Source organism: Bombina bombina, chromosome 12 (genome assembly GCF_027579735.1).
Source record: "Bombina bombina isolate aBomBom1 chromosome 12, aBomBom1.pri, whole genome shotgun sequence".
Taxonomy (NCBI): Eukaryota; Metazoa; Chordata; class Amphibia; order Anura; family Bombinatoridae; genus Bombina; species Bombina bombina.
In genome coordinates, this window is record NC_069510.1 from 105,576,791 (window position 1) to 105,596,331 (window position 19,541).

A 19,541-nucleotide genomic window follows, 5' to 3' on the forward strand; every position below is an offset into this window, starting at 1 on the left:
TTTCTCTGGAATGACCAAATTGTCACAATCATCCAGAGTAGATAATACCTCCTTAAGTAGTGCGTGGAGATGTTGAAATTTAAATTTAAAAGTTACAATATCAGGTTCTGCTTGTTGAGAAATTTTCCCTGAATCTGAAATTTCTCCCTCAGACAAAACCTCCCTCCTGGCCCCTTCAGATAGGTGTGAGGGTATGTCAGAAAAGATATCATCAGCGTCCTCTTGCTCCTCAGTGTTTAAAACAGAGCAATCACGCTTTCTCTGATAAGTAGGCATTTTGGAAAAAAAATGCATGCAATAGAATTATCCATTACAGCCATTAATTGTTGTATGGTAATAAGTATTGGCGCACTAGATGTACTAGGGGCCTCTTGTGTGGGCAAAACTGGTGTAGACACAGAAGGGGATGATGCAGTACCATGCTTACTCCCCTCATTAGAGGAATCATCTTGGGCAATATCATATCTATGGCATTATTATCCCTACTTTGTTTGGACATTATGACACAAATATATCACATATATTTAAATGGGGAGACACATTGGCTTTCATACATATAGAACATCGTTATCTGATGGTTCAGACATGTTAAACAGGCTTAAACTTGTTAACAAAGCACAAAAAACGTTTTACAATAAAACCGTTACTGTCCCTTTAAATTTTAAACTGAACACACTTTATTACTGAATATGTGAAAAAGTATGAAGGAATTGTTCAAATTTCACCAAAATTTCACCACAGTAACTTAAAGCCTTAAAAGTATTGCACACCAAATTTGAAAGCTTTAACCCTTAAAATAACGGAACCGGAGCCGTTTTTACATTTAACCCCTATACAGTCCCAGGTATCTGCTTTGCTGAGACCCAACCAAGCCCAGAGGGGAATACGATACCAAATGATGCCTTCTATAAGCTTTTTCAGTGGTTCTTAGCTCCTCACACATGCATCTGCATGCCTTGCTTTCCAAAAACAACTGCGCATTAGAGGCGCGAAAATGAGGCTCTGTCTATGACTAGAAAAAGCCCCCAGTGAAAAAGGTGTCCAATACAGTGCCTGCCGTTTTTATCAAAACAATCCCCAAGATTTAACAACTATTAAAAGTAATAATCTGCCAAATATACTTAGTAAAGTAATCGTTTTAGCCCAGAAAAATGTCTACCAGTTTTTTAAGCCCTAATGAAGCCCTTTATTCTTTTACTTAAACAAAGAAAATGGCTTACCGGTTCCCATAGGGAAAATGACAGCTTCCAGCATTACCGAGTCTTGTTAGAAATGTGTCATACCTCAAGCAGCAAAAGTCTGCTCACTGTTTCCCCCAACTGAAGTTAATTCCTCTCAACAGTCCTGTGTGGAAACAGCCATCGATTTTAGTAACGGTTGCTAAAATCATTTTCCTCTTACAAACAGAAATCTTCATCTCTTTCCTGTTTCAGAGTAAATAGTACATACCAGCACTATTTTAAAATAACAAACTCTTGATTGAAGAATAAAAACTACATTTAAACACCAAAAAACTCTAAGCCATCTCCGTGGAGATGTTGCCTGTACAACGGCAAAGAGAATGACTGGGGAAGGCGGAGCCTAGGAGGGATCATGTGACCAGCTTTGCTGGGCTCTTTGCCATTTCCTGTTGGGGAAGAGAATATCCCACAAGTAAGGATGACGCCGTGGACCGGACACACCTATGTTGGAGAAAGCTAGTGCCTTTTTTATGCAGGAACCTCTTCTGGTTTGTATAATAAATGATGCTTTATTACTACAGCTCTCAGTAAGTATTGTGTTGTCACTAGCTAGTGCCCTTGTGCAAAAAAAAAGAAAAGCTAGTGCCTTTTTTATGCAGGAACCTCTTCTGGTTTGTATAATAAATGATGCTTTATTACTACAGCTCTCAGTATTGTGTTGTCACTAGCTGGTGCCCGTGTGCAAAAAAGGAAAAGCTAGTGCCTTTTTTATGCAGGAACCTCTTCTGGTTTGTATAATAAATGATGCTTTATTACTACAGCTCTCAGTAAGTATTGTGTTGTCACTAGCTGTTGTCCTTGTGCATAAAAGGAAATGCTAGTGCCTTTGTTGTGCAGGAACCTCTTCTGGTCTGTATAATAAATGATGCTTTATTACTACAGCTCTCAGTAAGTATTGTGTTGTCACTAGCTGGTGCCCTTGTGCAAAACAGGAAATGCTAGTGCCTTTGTTGTGCAGGAACCTCTTCTGGTCTGTATAATAAATGATGCTTTATTACTACAGCTCTCAGTAAGTATTGTGTTGTCACTAGCTGGTGCCCTTGTGCAAAACAGGAAATGCTAGTGCCTTTGTTGTGCAGGAACCTCTTCTGGTCTGTATAATAAACAATGTACTTTCCCTCCTGTAAAACAGTCAGTGCTGAGTACACTCCTATGTCACCCAAGATATAAGGTGAGATCTACTGGGTCCAGACACTATTTTTCAGAGCACATAACTAATTTACTCAGACGTTAAAGAGAACAAAACTGTGCTGATTTTGTTTCTATGTATGTGGATTAGATAGACTGATTGAGTTAAGCTCAGTACTTCACTGTCATCCTACAGTTGTTTTCCTTCAATAAATACACTTTTTTACTGCAGTTTCCCATGCTTTTGGGTTTTCCTGTTTATAACACCTCACTTTTTATTGTCTTTCTGTAATATGATGATCTGTCTGTCATTTATTAAAAAGTATAGTTTTTAAATTTTTAGTATTAAAAAATTATTTAATATGATATATTATTATTAGTGGTTTTCATATTAAATCCACAAGTGAGCTGTGATATCTCTCAGGAAATGTATGGGGGCAGGGAGTCTTGCATCTTGCCTGGTATATTGTGTCATTTAGCTGGCATTCATGTGAGTAGGGGAACTGATTGGCAAATTTAATATGGTATATGATGAGTGGCATAAATGATAGAAGGGAGTCATGTGGCAGAAAACTGTAATAAGTGGTTGTAAAAGGCCCTTAATCTTAATCAAATGTAGTGTATTACTGGCACACAGTTAGTAGGAGCAGGGATCCACTCCATCTTGTCAAGTACAACTGGCATATAATATTAATAAAACATTTTATTCAACTATTATATATTTAACTCATGTAAAACTCACATAGAAGTGTGTGTGTGCTTGTCTGTATATTTATGTGGATTAGCCAGCCTCTTAGTGTGTATTCCTGTGGGTGCTTGTGTATGTGGGAGTGAGGATGTTTGTGGCTTCTTGTCTGTGCTTTTTGGGTGACTGACTGTGTACATGTGGTGCCTGGTTTTGTGTATGTTGGTTCCTATGTGTATATGGTATTTGATGGTGCTTGTGTGCTGTGTGTGTGTGTCTTCTTGTATATCTGAGTGTATATTTCTGTGTGTGATTCTGTATGTGTCTGTTTCTGCGTGTGTCACTGTGTGTGTGTGTCTGTATGTCCGAGTGTGTTTCTGTGTGTATATGAATCTATGTTTGTAAGTGTGTATTTCTATGTATGTGTGGGGGGCCCTGATTAATGGTTTTGTAAGGGGCTGTACAAGGATGTCAGCAGTTTTCTGGAAATGTACATGATGTCAGCAGTATGCTAGGGCTATACATTAATGTTAGTAAAAATAAATATATATGTTTTTTTCCATTAAAATTCTGTTTTTATAGCCTTATTTCTATAATTTCTTAGGTGCTTTTCTTCCCTTGTATTTTAACTATTAGAAATAGAATTTTATAGTGGGCATGGTTTTAGTACTTGGGCCACTGAATTGTACTTGCCCCCGGTTCCAAAAATTGCCAGTCATCCTCTGCATTTTTTATGCATTAGTTGCATTAGGGAGTTTCTGGTTTTAACATGTGGTCAGATTGTTTGGAAGCCTTGTTTATGTGCTTGCAAGTATTTCATCCTGCCTGGGTCAGAATTCAGTCTACACCAAAATCGCTATTATTTAAAAAGCTATATAACGCCTTTATTGCCCATTCCCCAGCTTTGCACAATTAACATTGTTATATTAATATACTTTATAACCACTTAATCTGTAAATTTCTGACTGTTTAAGACACTACAGATTGCCTCTTATCACATGCTTTTTTTTTTTTTTTTTTTTTTTTTTTTTTTTTTTGTTAAATAAATTTTTATTGATGTAATTGGTACAGAACCACAAAACAGAACAGTTACATATGACATATTAGTCAACAAATACAATCAAACGTTCAAAGGTAATAATGGCATTCAAAGAAAATCGTTTTACTCAGCTCAATGTTCTAGCTCAAAGGTTGGTCATACGTCAGTTGTGTATTTGGATTTTATAGGTGTTGTGTACTGGTCTGTCATAGGGAAAAATTTAGCTTCTTTTTTAGCATTGTGGGTATCATATGGCCATGGAAGCCATACATATTGAACCTGGCAGTTAGGGGGAGTAGAATGCAAGACTTACATAGTACGCGTGCTTGAGAGCAAAACAGATAGGGATAGATACCTGCCTCTCTTAGGAGGGGGGAGAAGAGTGCTGGGGAGGGAGTAGGGGCATCAGAAGGGGGAGAAAAAGGAGGGGGGGGGAGGGGAAGAGCAGTGAGGAGTACCTCCGGCCTGACATAGTGTGGCGCCTCTTCTAGGGAGGCAGATAAGACAGCCACTAGTGGGACATTAGAACTGATAAGGGAGGGAGCATCATGCTGTCGGCTTTAGATAGGTCTCCCATGGAACCCAGACTAGGGAAAAGACATCTGATTGATTCCTGGTCCGGAAGACATAGTCTTCCATTGTCTTTACGTATTGCAAGTAGTCAACAACTGCCTGCCATCTTGGAGGCTGTTGTTTCTTCCAATTCCTGGCGATTAGCATCTTGACTGATGTCAATAGATAGATTAAGAAATATCTTTTGTGCTTTGGCAGTTTTTTAACTCCCAGATGTAAGAGAGCTAGGCTCGGAGTGTCTGGGGTCGGGAGTTCCAAGGCCTTACAGACCTCACTGGCTTTCGACCAAAGTGGTCGGAGCTTGCTACATGACCACCACACATGGAGCGGAGTGCCTGTCTCTCCACACTCTCTCCAACATAATGGAGAATGCTCAGGATACAGGGTCTGAAGTTTGGTCGGGACCAGATGCCATCTGGTTATAATCTTGAAGTAGAGTTCATACATTGTAGCGCAATGCAGTGCAGATTTAGTCAGTTTTATTGCTTTAGTCCAGTCGAGCTCCGTAAAGGCGAGTCTCAATTCTGCTTCCCAGGATGCCATATGTCTGGTTTTCACCAGAGTGGGAGGCCCCAAGAGGGATCGGTAGTGTGCCGTAAGAGGTTTGCACAGTTGGAGGTTTGCCTTCCATCTCATCTCCCAGATAGTTGGAGCCCTGATTTTTTCACCCAGGAATCCCCAGGACTTCATCAAGGATCTCAGCCTCATAAAGTCAAATTTCAGGGTGTCAGGAATGTCAAATTTAGCGATCATATCTTGAGGCAAGAGGAGATTCTCACCCCGGTAGAAATCACTCAGAGAGGTGATCTCCAGGGACTTCCAGGGGGCGAGCCGAATATTTGGGAGCCCCTGAAGGAGTGAGACAACAGGATGTATGGGTGAGGGATGTGGGGCTATCAATTGGTGGTGTCTGAGGCGGAACCAAACTGCTTGACAGTCTTTGATGAGATGATTGGAGATCGGTATCTGCGCAGCCAAGTGAGGCGGAACCCACAACAGATCCGAGAGGTCGACATAAGCGGGGAGTGATGCTTGTTCCAGCTCCCTCCATCTGGTAGGGGGCAGGGCAGGTCCCCACGCCGAGACGTGCGAGATCATAGCCGCTTGATGGTATAATTTAACATTGGGTAGCCCCAGCCCACCTCTGTCTACAGGGGCCTGAAGCGTGGCCGCGGCCACTCTCTGCCGCTTATTGTCCCAAACATAGGCATTGAATGCTGTTTGGAAGCCTCGTAGAATTCTTTCCGGGACTGAGATGGGGATACAGCGCATAAAATAGGTTAATTTGGGGATCACATGCTTTTTTATTAGCTTTTTCACAAGAGACTGCTAATTTATGTGCGTCATTTAGATAACATTGTGCTCTCTCCCGTGGAGTTGTGCAGGAGACAGCACTAACTGGCTAAAATGCAAGTCAATAGATAATAAATAAATAGCCCTGAGATAAGGGGACTGTCTGCAGAGGATTAAATACAAGATATTAGATACTATTCTAATCATTGTGTAACCGGCTAATTTAATCGTAAATTTAAGTTACCTCTATTAGGTTCATATATGTGCTTCTCAGGCCTATCATAGCCACTGCCTCACTAGCCTCAGAGCTCACTGCACGTCACTGCTACCCCCTGTATCTACTGCTGTTCCAAGCATTGTGTTACATATTGTACTCTCTGTACTGGGCACTTACCCCCTGTATCTACTGCTGTACCAAGCATTTGTGTTATATTGTACTCTCTCTACTGGGCACCTACCCCCTGTATCTACTGCTGTACCAAGCATTTGTGCTATTGTTACATATTGTACTCTCTCTACTGGGCACCTACCCCCTGTATCTACTGCTGTACCAAGCATTGGTGTTACATATTGTACTCACTCTACTGGGCACCTACCCCCTGTATCTACTGCTGTACCAAGCATTTGTGCTATTGTTACATATTGTACTCTCTCTACTGGGCACCTACCCCCTGCATCTACTGCTGTACCTAGCATTGGTGTTACATATTGTACTCACTCTACTGGGCACCTACCCCCTGTATCTACTGCTGTACCAAGCATTTGTGCTATTGTTACATATTGTACTCTCTCTACTGGGCACCTACCCCCTGCATCTACTGCTGTACCTAGCATTGGTGTTACATATTGTACTCACTCTACTGGGCACCTACCCCCTGTATCTACTGCTGTACCAAGCATTGTGTTACATATTGTAGTCACTCTACTGGGCACCTACCCCCTGTATCTACTGCTGTACCTAGCATTTGTGCTATTGTTACATATTATACTCTCTGTATTGAGCACCTACCCCCTGTATCTACTGCTGTACCAAGCATTTGTGATATTGTTACATATTGTACTCTCTCTACTGGGCACCTACCCCCTGCATCTACTGCTGTACATAGCATTGGTGTTACATATTGTACTCACTCTACTGGGCACCTACCCCCTGTATCTACTGCTGTACCTAGCATTTGTGTTACATATTGTACTCTCTGTACTGGGCACCTACCCCCTGTATCTACTGCTGTACCAAGCATTTGTGCTATTGTTACATATTATACTCTCTGTATTGAGCACCTACCCCCTGTATCTACTGCTGTACCAAGCATTTGTGCTATTGTTACATATTGAACTCTCTGTACTGGGCACCTACCCCCTGTATCTACTGCTGTACCAAACATTTGTGCTATTGTTACATATTATACTCTCTGTACTGGGCACCTACCCCCTGTAACTACTGCTGTACCAAGCATTGTGTTACATATTGTACTCTCTGTATTGAGCACCTACCCCCTGTATCTACTGCTGTACCAAGCATTTGTGCTATTGTTACATATTATACTCTCTGTACTGGGCACCTACCCCCTGTATCTACTGCTGTACCAAGCATTTGTGCTATTGTTACATATTATACTCTCTGTACTGGGCACCTACCCCCTGTATCTACTGCTGTACCAAGCATTGTATTACATATTGTACTCTCTGTACTGGGCACCTACCCCCTGTATCTACTGCTGTACCAAGCATTTGTGCTATTGTTACATATTGTACTCTCTCTACTGGGCACCTACCCCCTGTATCTACTGCTGTACCAAGCATTTGTGTTATTGTTACATATTGTACTCACTCTACTGGGCACCTACCCCCTGCATCTACTGCTGTACCTAGCATTGGTGTTACATATTGTACTCTCCCTACTGGGCACCTACCCCCTGTATCTACTGCTGTATCAAGCATTTGTGCTATTGTTACATATTGTACTCTCTCTACTGGGCACCTACCCCCTGTATCTACTGCTGTACCTAGCATTGGTGTTACATATTGTACTCACTCTACTGGACACCTACCCCCTGTATCTACTGCTGTACCAAGCATTGTGTTACATATTGTACTCTCTGTACTGGGTACCTACCCCCTGTATCTACTGCTGTACCAAGCATTTGTGCTATTGTTACATATTATACTCTCTGTACTGGGCACCTACCCCCTGTATCTACTGCTGTACCAAGCATTTGTGCTATTGTTACATATTGTACTCTCTCTACTGGGCACCTACCCCCTGTATCTACTGCTGTACCAAGCATTTGTGCTATTGTTACATATTGTACTCACTCTACTGGGCACCTACCCCCTGAATCTACTGCTGTACCTAGCATTTGTGTTACATATTCTACTCTCTGTACTGGTCACCTACCCCCTGTATCTACTGCTGTACCAAGCATTTGTGCTATTGTTACATATTGTACTCTCTCTACTGGGCACTTACCCCCTGTATCTACTGCTGTACCAAGCATTTGTGGTATTGTTACATATTGTACTCTCTGTACTGGGCACCTACCCCCTGTATCTACTGCTGTACCAAGCATTTGTGTTACATATTGTACTCTCTGTACTGGGCACCTACCCCCTGTATCTACTGCTGTACCAAGCATTTGTGCTATTGTTACATATTGTACTCTCTCTACTGGGCACTTACCCCCTGTATCTACTGCTGTACCTAGCATTTGTGTTATTGTTACATATTGTACTCTCTCTACTGGGCACTTACCCCCTGTATCTACCACTGTACCAAGCATTTGTGTTACATATTGTACTCTCTGTACTGGGCACCTACCCCCTGTATCTACTGCTGTACCTAGCATTTGTGCTATTGTTACATATTGTACTCTCTGTACTGGGCACCTACCCCCTGTATCTACTGCTGTACCTAGCATGTGTGTTATTGTTACATATTGTAGTCACTCTACTGGGCACCTACCCCCTGTATCTACTGCTGTACCTAGTATTTGTGTTAGTGTTACATATTGTACTCTCTCTACTGGGCACCTACCCCCTGTATCTACTGCTGTACCTAGCATTGCGTTACATATTGTACTCTCTCTACTGGGCACCTACCCCCTGTATCTACTGCTGTACCAAGCATTTGTGTTATTGTTACATATTGTACTCTCTGTACTGGGCACTTACCCCCTGTATCTACTGCTGCAACAAGCATTTGTGCTATTGTTACATATTGTACTCTCTGTACTGGGCACCTACCCCCTGTATCTACTGCTGTACCTAGCATTTGTGCTATTGTTACATATAGTACTCTCTCTACTGGGCACCTACCCCCTGTATCTACTGCTGTACCAAGCATGTGTGCTATTGTTACATATAGTACTCTCTGTACTGGGCACCTACCCCCTGTATCTACTGCTGTACCTAGCATTGTGTTACATATTGTACTCTCTCTACTGGGCACCTACCCCCTGTATCTACTGCTGTACCAAGCATTGTGTTACATATTGTACTCTCTGTACTGGGCACCTACCCCCTGTATCTACTGCTGTACCAAGCATTGTGTTACATATTGTACTCTCTGTACTGGGCACCTACCCCCTGTATCTACTGCTGTACCGAGCATTTGTGTTATTGTTACATATTGTACTCTCTGTACTGGGCACTTACCCCCTGTATCTACTGCTGCAACAAGCATTGTTGTGCTATCATTACATAATTCTACTCTCTCTCTACTAGAAACTTTATTTTCTAGTACCTGTACGGTGAAGCCCTCTTATGTATCAACTATCAGCCCCAAATATATATCTGCTTCCACTTCATAGACTCTAAGCTATCTGTCCACAGCCTGCCCCAACAATGTACTGGAAGTTGCTGGAGGCTATCCCTAGCACACACTGCCTGTCAAGTGAGTAGTTTATAGTCCTATACTTGCACGCACAGCAATACCAGCGGCACCTTTACACATTATGCTGATCAAACACAAACAGCACACACATACTGAAACCTTTATTTTGACACCATTACCTTCCTTTAAAGGGACATTAAACACTTTGAGATGGGAATATAAAATTATATATATATATATATATATATATATATATATATATATAAAAACTGCAATATACTTTCATTATTTATTTTGCCCCCTTTTTCTGTAATTCCATTCTGCAATTTTGAGCGTTTCATTTCCTGTTAGAAATGGAAGTGCAGAACACTGTTATATTCCACACAGCCATTGGCTGCACACTCTAGTGACCTATTTATAACTGTCTCGAATTGGCCAGAGCAGAGAAGGTAACCTAAGTTACAACATGGCAGCTCCCATTGTTTTATAGACACTAAAACTTTATACTTATTTAGTAACTAAACAGCTAAAAACGTTAAAAAAAAGACATCTTCATGTTCTTTGCAGACTAATCTTTTCTTTGAATGCATCATTCTAACATTTATTTAGCGTTTAATGTCCCTTTAATGACGGTGATATGGAGATCAACATTAAACTTTCCAATTTCCTTCTAATTTTTGTCTCATTTGCTGAAGCTTCACTCCTTTCCAAGGACATCTTTTCAGTGGTATTTGAATAACATTGTTACAAAGGTTGTTGGAAACACTATTGCCATATATAGTGCTCATGTCACATGCAATCTCCTGAGTCTACTGCAGTATGCTCTGATGGAGAGCAGATGCGTTTCAACAAAGGGTACAAAGTGGAAGACATAAATTTGATAGTAGATGTTAAAGGGACAGTGTACAGTAAATTGATTTTTCCCTTAAAGGGACATCGCACACTAGATTTTTCTTTGCATAAATGTTTTGTAGATCCATTTATATAGCCCATCTGGGTGAGTTTTTGTAACAATGTATAGTTTTGCTTATTTTTAATAACATTGTGCAGATTTTCAGCTGCCTAACCAAGCCCCAAAGTATTAGATGTATACGGATGTCTACAGATTTCTGCTTTCTCCTATTTGTGTAATCTGTGTTTTCATGTGTGGTGGGGGGAGTGTGCTCTACCTAAATTCTTAGCCCCTTTCCCTGGGTGTCCCAGACTAGCCTCATCAACAGAGCTAAATTGGCAGCTTCTAAGTACGTTTTTAAAAGGTTTTATACTGGATTTTTTATATCAGTATCTGTGCATATTCTTCTTTATAGTAGTGTCTATTACATGCAGTTACGTGGATATTGGTGTATACTGTCCCTTTAATGTGTTTCCAATTCATTGTTATACCAGCTGCAGAGTATAACATGCAAGAGAAAGTGCATATTAATGTTTAGTTTTGTATGTGAAATAGCTGGTTTTGTTTATTGAAACCACAACCCATTAAAATGAGTAGAGCTTGCGGGGAAATCAATTATTTGCTCATTTTCAGTACATGCACCATCTGTCTGTATACCAAAGCCCAATACTTAAAATAATTTAAAATTAACATTTTACTGCTTTTCTCTCCTATCTCCCACAATACGCAAAGGTACATACAATTCAAAACTTTACTTTAATGATTAAGACAGAGAATACAATTTTAAACAACTTTACAATTTACTTCTATAAACAAATCTGCTTCATTCTCTTGGTATCCTTTGTTGAAGGAGCAGCAATGCACGGCTGGGAGATAGCTGAACACAACAGATGAGACAATGACAAGAGGCATATATGTGCAGCCACAAATAGGCAGCTAGCTCCCAGCAGTGCATGACTTCTCCTGAGCCTACATATGGACTCATGGTATTTAAAAGTACCCCCTGTGCAAATATACAAAAGTATTGGTATGTTTGTGGCCTGACATTTGTAACAAATCCCTCTCCACATGGCATAAATCCCCCCTCTGTATAGCATAGCGCACTCCCTGGACAGTGTAGAGCGCTATGATCATCACTTACTTGTTGAAAAGATTAAGTCCGATGCGGTACTGCCTCCTCTGCACCACGTCATTGTTGAATGCAGGCGAGTCCCAGCTGTGCCTTGTCTCCCGTTGATACGTCTGCTTGCACAAAGTGTTGGGGGGTTCCCGTAGGCTGTCCCGGGAAGACGAGCCTGAGCTGCAGTTAATAGTTTCATTGGAGTTGGTAGTGCTATTTAGGCTCTCATTATCTCCATCTGAATTCTCCCCGAGCTCTTGTTTTCCATGGTGAAGATGCCGAACCCCTCCCAAACCACCCCCAACACCAGGGCCATTGTTCCCTCCTACAGAGTCCGTCGGAGGTGGGGGCGGTTCTGGATGGTAGTGACGATGTGGGTTTGGGGAACGTGCTGGGCCTTTGTTAGGCGCCTGTTTTAGAGTCCCATGTGGGCTGCAGTTCTCTTGTTCATAAACAACTTGTCTGTTTAGAGACCCTCGATCTGAGCGGTCACTCAAGTCCACAGAGCTGTCACTAGGGGGTTCAATAGTAAGCAGAGGGAGGTGCGCCCCCCTCATACGGAAGTCCCGGCACTCCATGCAAGGAGTGCTTCGCCGGCTCCCGTTCTCCCTGCTATCTTCCCTAGAGGAAGAGGTAGCCCAGTACTCCTGCCGAGAACTGGTTCCCTGTGGTGTGTCCTGGTCAGAGCTGGGTGGCCGATCAAGAGAAAGAGGTGACACAGGGACACCTTCATCCATATAAAGTGTGACATCACTGAAGGAAGTGGCTGTGCTGTCCACATGTTGCTCCTTGCTCTCGCCTTTCTCCAAGGTTCCTTTTTCGTCTCGTGGATCCGAGCAATGCATGGATCTGCAACTAAGGGCATCATCTATTGACTCCGCTAGAGATTTTACCTGGCATAAAGAGAGGGGAAAAAAAAGAAAAAGGATACAATGAGGAATTTGATTGAAGGCTCATATCAGACATAAATAAGCGAGAGAGCAGCAAATCAAAAGGAAAAACACGTGATTTTAGACTAGGGACATGACAGAATCTCAAAGTTGTTAGGGCTAGTTGTTAAAGGGACAGTCTAGTCCAAATTAAACTTTCATGATTCAGATAGGGCATGCAATTTTAAACAACTTTCCAATTTACTTTAATCATTAAATCTGCTTTGTTCTCTTGGTATTCTTTGTTGAAAGGTAAACCTAGGTAGGCTCATATGCCTATTTCTTAGCCCTTGAAGGCCGCATCTTATCTCAATGCAATTTGACAGTTTTTTCACAGCTAGACAGCACTAGTTCATGTGTGCGATATAGATAACATTGCGCTCACTCCCGTGGAGTTATTTATAGCATTGATTGGATAAAATGCAAGTCAAAAGAACTGAAATAAGGGGGCTGTCTGCAGAAACTTAAATACAAGGTAATCACAGAGGTAAAAAATGATATTAATATAACTGTGTTGGTTATGCAAAACTGGGGAATGGGTAATAAAGGGTTTCATATATATTTTTAAACAATAAAAATTCTGGAGTAGACTGTCCCTTTAAAGGGACATAAAACACATTTTTTTTCAACTTTCCAATTTACTTTTAACATTAAATTTGCTTCGTTCTCTTGGTATTCTTAGTTGAAAGCTAAATCTAGGTAGGCTCATATGCTAATTTCTAAGACCTTGAAGTCCACCTCTAATCTCAGTGCATTTTGACCGTTTTTTCACAACTGAGGGTGTTAGATCATGTGTGCCATATGGATAGAGTGTGCTTACTCTTTTGTAAAGTTATTTATAAATCAGCACTGATTGGCTAAATGCAAGTCTGTCAAAACAAACTGAAATAAGGGGGAAATCTGCAGAGGCTTAGATACAAGGTAATTACAGAGTTAAAAAGTATATTATTATTATCCCAAAACTGGAGAATGGGTAATACAGGGATTATCTATCTTTTTAAACAATACCAATTCTGGAGTAGACTATCCTTTTAAACAACTTTCTAATTTACTTCTATTATCTATTTTGCTTCCTTCTCTTAGTATCCTTTGTTGAAGACACAGCAATGCACATGAGTGAGCCAATAATATGAGGCATACATGTGCAGCCACCAATCAGCAACTCCTGAGCCTTTCTCTGAATCACAAAAGAAAAAAAAAATGGGTTTCATGTCCCTTTAAGGTTGTTTGCAATACTGCAATGCTCTAACGTTTCAAAATTACAGACTATTAAATTGAGAAATGGCAGACGGCGGCAGGGCATATATTTCTTGCTGGCTGAAATCTTTTATGTAGGATAGAGGTAACTGTTGCATGTCAAGCAAATGCATAGAGAAAAAGAAAGAAAAAAAAGGAGTGTAGGTGATAGCAAAATAGGGAAACGATAGGGAAGACGGAAGGAGCAAAAAATGCCAAATATGAAGATGGTAAAACCGGAAACAACACGCAGAGAACAAGATTTAATAGGAAAACAGAAGACGTGACCGAGCAGAGGTAATAAAGGTGACACAGTAATGGAAGACCAGACTTTGATAGAGAGCAGGCAGTAATGTCCATAACCTAATGTCACGTTTCTCTGGCCTTTTGCAGTCAGAGGACTTGAGGTAACTCATTTACAAAGCAAGAGCCTGTGAGTGAGCATCAATCTCGCCAGTACACTTTATCGGGCAGGCGTTTTCTAATATATTAGATATTTTTAGGTATATTAAACTCTAATAGTGAAAAGTATTATGATTAAAGGGACACTGAACCCAAATTTTTTCTTTCGTGATTCAGATAGAGCATGCAATGTTATTCAACTTTCTAATTTACTCCTATTATCAAATTTTCTTCATTCTCTTGGTATCTTTATTTGAAAAGCAAAAATGTAAGTTTAAAGGCCAGCCCATTTTTGGTGAACATCCTGGGTTGTCCTTGCTGATTGGACAGCACCAATAAACAAGTGCTGTCCATGGTACTAAACCAAAAATTTGCTGGCTCCTTAGCTTAGATGCCTTCTTTTTCAAATAAAGATAGCAAGAGAACGAAGAAAATTTGAGAATAGGAGTAAATTAGAAAGTTGCTTAAAATTGCATGCTCTACCTGAATCACGAAAGAAAATTTTTTGGGTTCAGTGTCCCTTTAAGGTGACAGTAAGGGCTGCATTAGTAAAACACTGCCTAAAAATGATATTTATTCAATTATCCCTATGAATAAGTATTTTTATATATACATACATATACAGGTGGCCCTCGTTTTACAACGGTTCAATTTACACCGTTTCAGAATAACAACCTTTTTTTCCAGTCATGTGACTGCTATTGAAAAGCATTGAGAAGCAGTGCATTTATTAAAATAGCCAGTAGGTGGAGCTGTCCGCTTGTATTGCAGCAAAGCCAAGGAAGCTGAAATGAATCAGTTTAACCAGACCTGAGCTATCGAGCAGATTTCAAAGGAACAGGATCTTCCTGTCTATAAATCAGTCTAGATTGGAATGCATAGAAAGAACTTTTTGCAGAAAAATGCAAGTGAAGTCTGTGTTGTGTGATTATTTTATTAGGTTTATAATGCTGTTTAGCAAATGTTTTTGTTCATTTAACTTAGTTTATTTATATATTCTGTGTTGTGTGATTATTTTATTAGGTTTATAATGCCGTTTAGCATTTAAAGTCTTCATTTCAATGCTTTAAAAATAATGTATTAGGTGTTATTATGACAATTTTGAGAGGAACCTGGAACCTATCTCCCTCACTTCCCATTGACTTACATTATAAACTGGGTTTCAATTTACAACGGTTTCGATTTACAACCATTCCTTCTGGAACCTAACCCCGGCGTAAACTGAGGGCTACCTGTATATATATATATATATATATATATATATATATATATATATATATATATATATAAATAAAATATAATATATTATTATTAAATTAACCCCGGGCATCCCCATCTTGAAAATATTTAAAAGACAAGATGTGGAAAATACTTTTCATATAAATATATTCCCTATTTGCTGAAATAACTTATATTTATATATATATATATATATATATATATATATATATATATATATATATATATATATATATATATATATATATATATATATATATATATATATGTCTTAATTATATATTCAAAATGTTTCCTGCATGTGGAAAATGCAAATATTTAAATATTTCTGCATATGCAGTGCTTAATTAACACAGTCTACTTTTACTTAGACAAACATTTTATGGGCAAAATAATAAAATGGTGTTTTTTCACTACCCCACGTTGCATACTGTAGAGTTAAATTGATTGTAAACAGAATTGTTATGGGAGAAATCAGTGCAACTATGATCAAAATCTAACCCCACTTTCATTCATGATTATTTTCTTTGCTTCTAAATAAAAGTGTTTTTAGAGCTAATCGCTCCAATTTATTCATACCGCTCCTCCTCCCGGCGCCGATCTACACTTTATTTTTTTCAGTGACGTTTCTTCATTCGGCCAATTAATTTTGTGGCCTTTAGGCGGCCAAGTCCTTACACAGCACGCCCCATGGATCAATTGCAAAATCAACTGGCTGGATGAAGAAATGTCACTGAGGAGGAGCGGTAATGAAAGTGGGGTTAGATTTCGATCATAGTTACACTGATTTCTTCCATAACGATTACGTTAAGAATCATCACCCTGCAATAAGCTACAAAGTTTTTACTTGATCAGTGCAGTTTATCTTTCTCTAACTAGCCACAGCAAAGGAGATACACAATCCCTGCAAAATTTCCTGGCTGATCTTTTGCAATATACCACTTGATCTCTGATATATACTGTGCGTATATACAAAATGCATTGTGTATTCAGTCCTTTTGCAATACAGTGGTTTATTGCTGATACATGTGTATATAAAATGGTATCGTTTATGCTAACCTTTCGTAACGCAGTGCTTAATTGTGAATATATATTATGTAAATCTAAACGTACTATATATGCAGATCCTTTGCAACAGGGCTTAATTGCTGATGTATACTATGTGAATATATAAAATCTATTGTATATTTAGAACTTTTGCAATGCAGTGCTTAATTGCCAATATATTCTGGTGTGCGTGCAGACATATTGCAATGCAGAGCTTAATTACAGATATATACTATGCTGTGCATATATAAAACAAGTTAATATTGCTTATAGATCTGTAGCTGCTTCTGATTTATACTGATATTTTTTTGTGTACAAACATAGATAATGTCGACCATAATGCACTTTATAAATGCTTAATTAATGAATAATTTAAAAAGGCAGAGAACATATCTCCTATATTACAAGGGGAACACAAGACTGGTAACACAAGGAGGCACAAGACTAGACTGATCCATTCTCTCCAAGCCCTTTGCTGACCCCTCCCCTTCATCGTTCTAGCTGTTCTTCCAATAGAGCCCACCCTTTGGCTGTCACCTGTTTTGAAAAGGAATCCTCCAGCTCTGTGATCTCGTTGCAAAATTCCCCAGATGTGTTGATAGAATCCCCATCGATGCCACTGCCGGAACCCCCATACTGTAGGCATCTCTCCTCCTGCCCACGGCATGCCGCCACCCCCTCATCCAGTGACACAGGCTTTCCCTGGAAGTAGGGGACATTGTGGCTCTTGTCGTACTCCTCAAAAGAGTATTGCATGCGCATGTTGGAAAGGATGATGCGACGAGACATGCGGCTCTCAGAGGCCGAGCTGCGTAGACGTTCAAAGTTTTTGTTCATGCGATATTGTCTGAATGCCGTCTGGATGGTGCGAGCTGCCCGTCGGCTGAGAAAGTACCCCCCATACTTCCTCTCCAACATTTCCACCTACAGGGGGAGACAGTGGGAGCGTGTGAGAGGGGACAACAAACGTACCACATGGTAGAGAGAATAGATAAAGGATCAACAAACATCAGAGGGTAGAATAAGGATTGGGAACATAAAGCACAAGGTACAGAAAGACGTCAAAAACAGCAAACCTTGTACGATGTGGCATACAGAGACAGTCAATGAGACAAAAGCACAGATCTGGCTATCATGAAAGTATATCGGGCACACCCCATGTCCTTGAGCTGCAGAGGCTGGTCAGAGAATCCTTGGTGCAAAGCATGAGCAATGCAAGTATGAGAAAGCAATAATAGAATCAAGGTGGGAAATTTATATGGTAGAGATTAGGACGGTAACCACAAGGTAAAGAGGGTGAAGGTGGGAGCGAAACGGTCATTGCAAAAATTACAGGAGGCAAGAGGGCAACTGTCATGGCACAAGGTACAGAGGTAAGGCAAGAGGGCAACTGGCATGGCACAAAGTACAGAGGTAAGGCAAGAGGGCAAAGGGCATGGCACAAAGTACAGAGGTAAGGCAAGAGGGCAACTGGCATGGCACAAGGTACTGAGGTAAGGCAAGATGGCAAAGGGCATGGCACAAAGTACAGAGGTAAGGCAAGAGGACAAAGGGCATGGTAGAAGATACAGAGCTTAGGCAAGAGGGCAAAGGGCATGGCACAAGGTACAGAGCTTAGGCAAGAGGGTATGCCACAAAGTACAGAGGTAAGGCAAGAGGGCAACGGGCAAGAAGGCAAGAGGGCAACTGGCATGGCACAAGGTACAGAGGTAAGTCAAGAGGGCAACTGGCATGGCACAAGGTACAGAGGTTAGGCAAGAGGGCAACGGGCATGTTCCAAGGTAGAGAGGTAAGGCAAGAGGGCAACGGGCATGGCACAAGGTACAGAGGTAAGGCAATAGGGCAACTGGCATGGCACAAGGTACAGAGGTAAGGCAATAGGGCAACTGGCATGGCACAAGGTATGGAGGTAAGGCAAGAGGGCAAATGGCATGGCACAAGGTACAGAGGTAAGGCAAGAAGGCAAAGTACAGAGGTTAGGCAAGAGGGCAACGGCATGTTCCAAGGTACATAGGTAAGGCAAGAGGGCAACTGGCATGGCACAAGGTACAGAGGTAAGCCAAGATGGCAAAGGCCAAGGTACAGAGGTTAGGCAAGAGGGCAACGGCATGTTCCAAGGTACATAGGTAAGGCAAGAGGGCAACTGGCATGGCACAAGGTACAGAGGTAAGCCAAGAGGGCAAAGGACATGGCACAAGTAAATAGGTTAGGCAAGAGGGCACCTCACATGGCACAGGCTACCGAGAGGGAGGGCACCTCACATGGCACAGGCTACATAGAGGGAGGGCACCTCATATAGCACAGGCTAGAGAGAGGGAGGGCAGGAGGGCTACTGACATGGCACAAGCTACAGAGAGGGAGGGCAGGAGGGCTACTGACATTGCACAAGCTACAGAGAGGGAGGGCAGGATGGAGCCTCACATGGCACAGGCTACAGAGAGGGAGGGCAGGAGGGAGCCTCACATGGCACAGGCTACAGAGAGGGAGGGCACCTCATATGGCAAAGGCTACAGAGAGGGAGGGCAGGAGGGTACCTCACATGGCACAGGCTACAGAGAGGGAGGGCACCTCACATGGCACAGGCTACAGAGAGGGAGGGCAGGAGGGCACCTCATATGGCAAAGGCTACAGAGAGGGAGGGCAGGAGGGTACCTCACATGGCACAGGCTACAGAGAGGGAGGGCACCTCACATGGCACAGGCTACAGAGAGGGAGGGCAGGAGGGCACCTCATATGGCAAAGGCTACAGAGAGGGAGGGCAGGAGGGCTACTGACATGGCCAAGGCTACAGAAAGGGAGGGCAGGAGGGCTACTGACATGGCACAGGCTACAGAGAGGGAGGACAGAAGGGCACCTCACATGGCACAGGCTACAGAGAGGGAGGG

The 19,541-nt window shown here is 41.4% G+C and overlaps 1 protein-coding gene across 7 annotated transcripts in view; it reads right to left on the minus strand.

Moving 5' to 3' along the window:
• Nucleotides 1–19,541, minus strand: part of IQSEC2 (IQ motif and Sec7 domain ArfGEF 2) — a 701,326-nt gene that overhangs the window by 50,394 nt on the left and 631,391 nt on the right. For all 7 annotated transcript variants that reach the window (XM_053695379.1, XM_053695383.1, XM_053695381.1 and 4 more), the window contains 2 exons: nt 17,194–17,580; nt 11,825–12,696 (listed from right to left, as the gene is read on the minus strand). In XM_053695379.1, the coding sequence (XP_053551354.1) occupies nt 11,825–12,696; nt 17,194–17,580 (1,259 nt within the window). The remainder of the gene's footprint in view (nt 1–11,824; nt 12,697–17,193; nt 17,581–19,541) is intronic.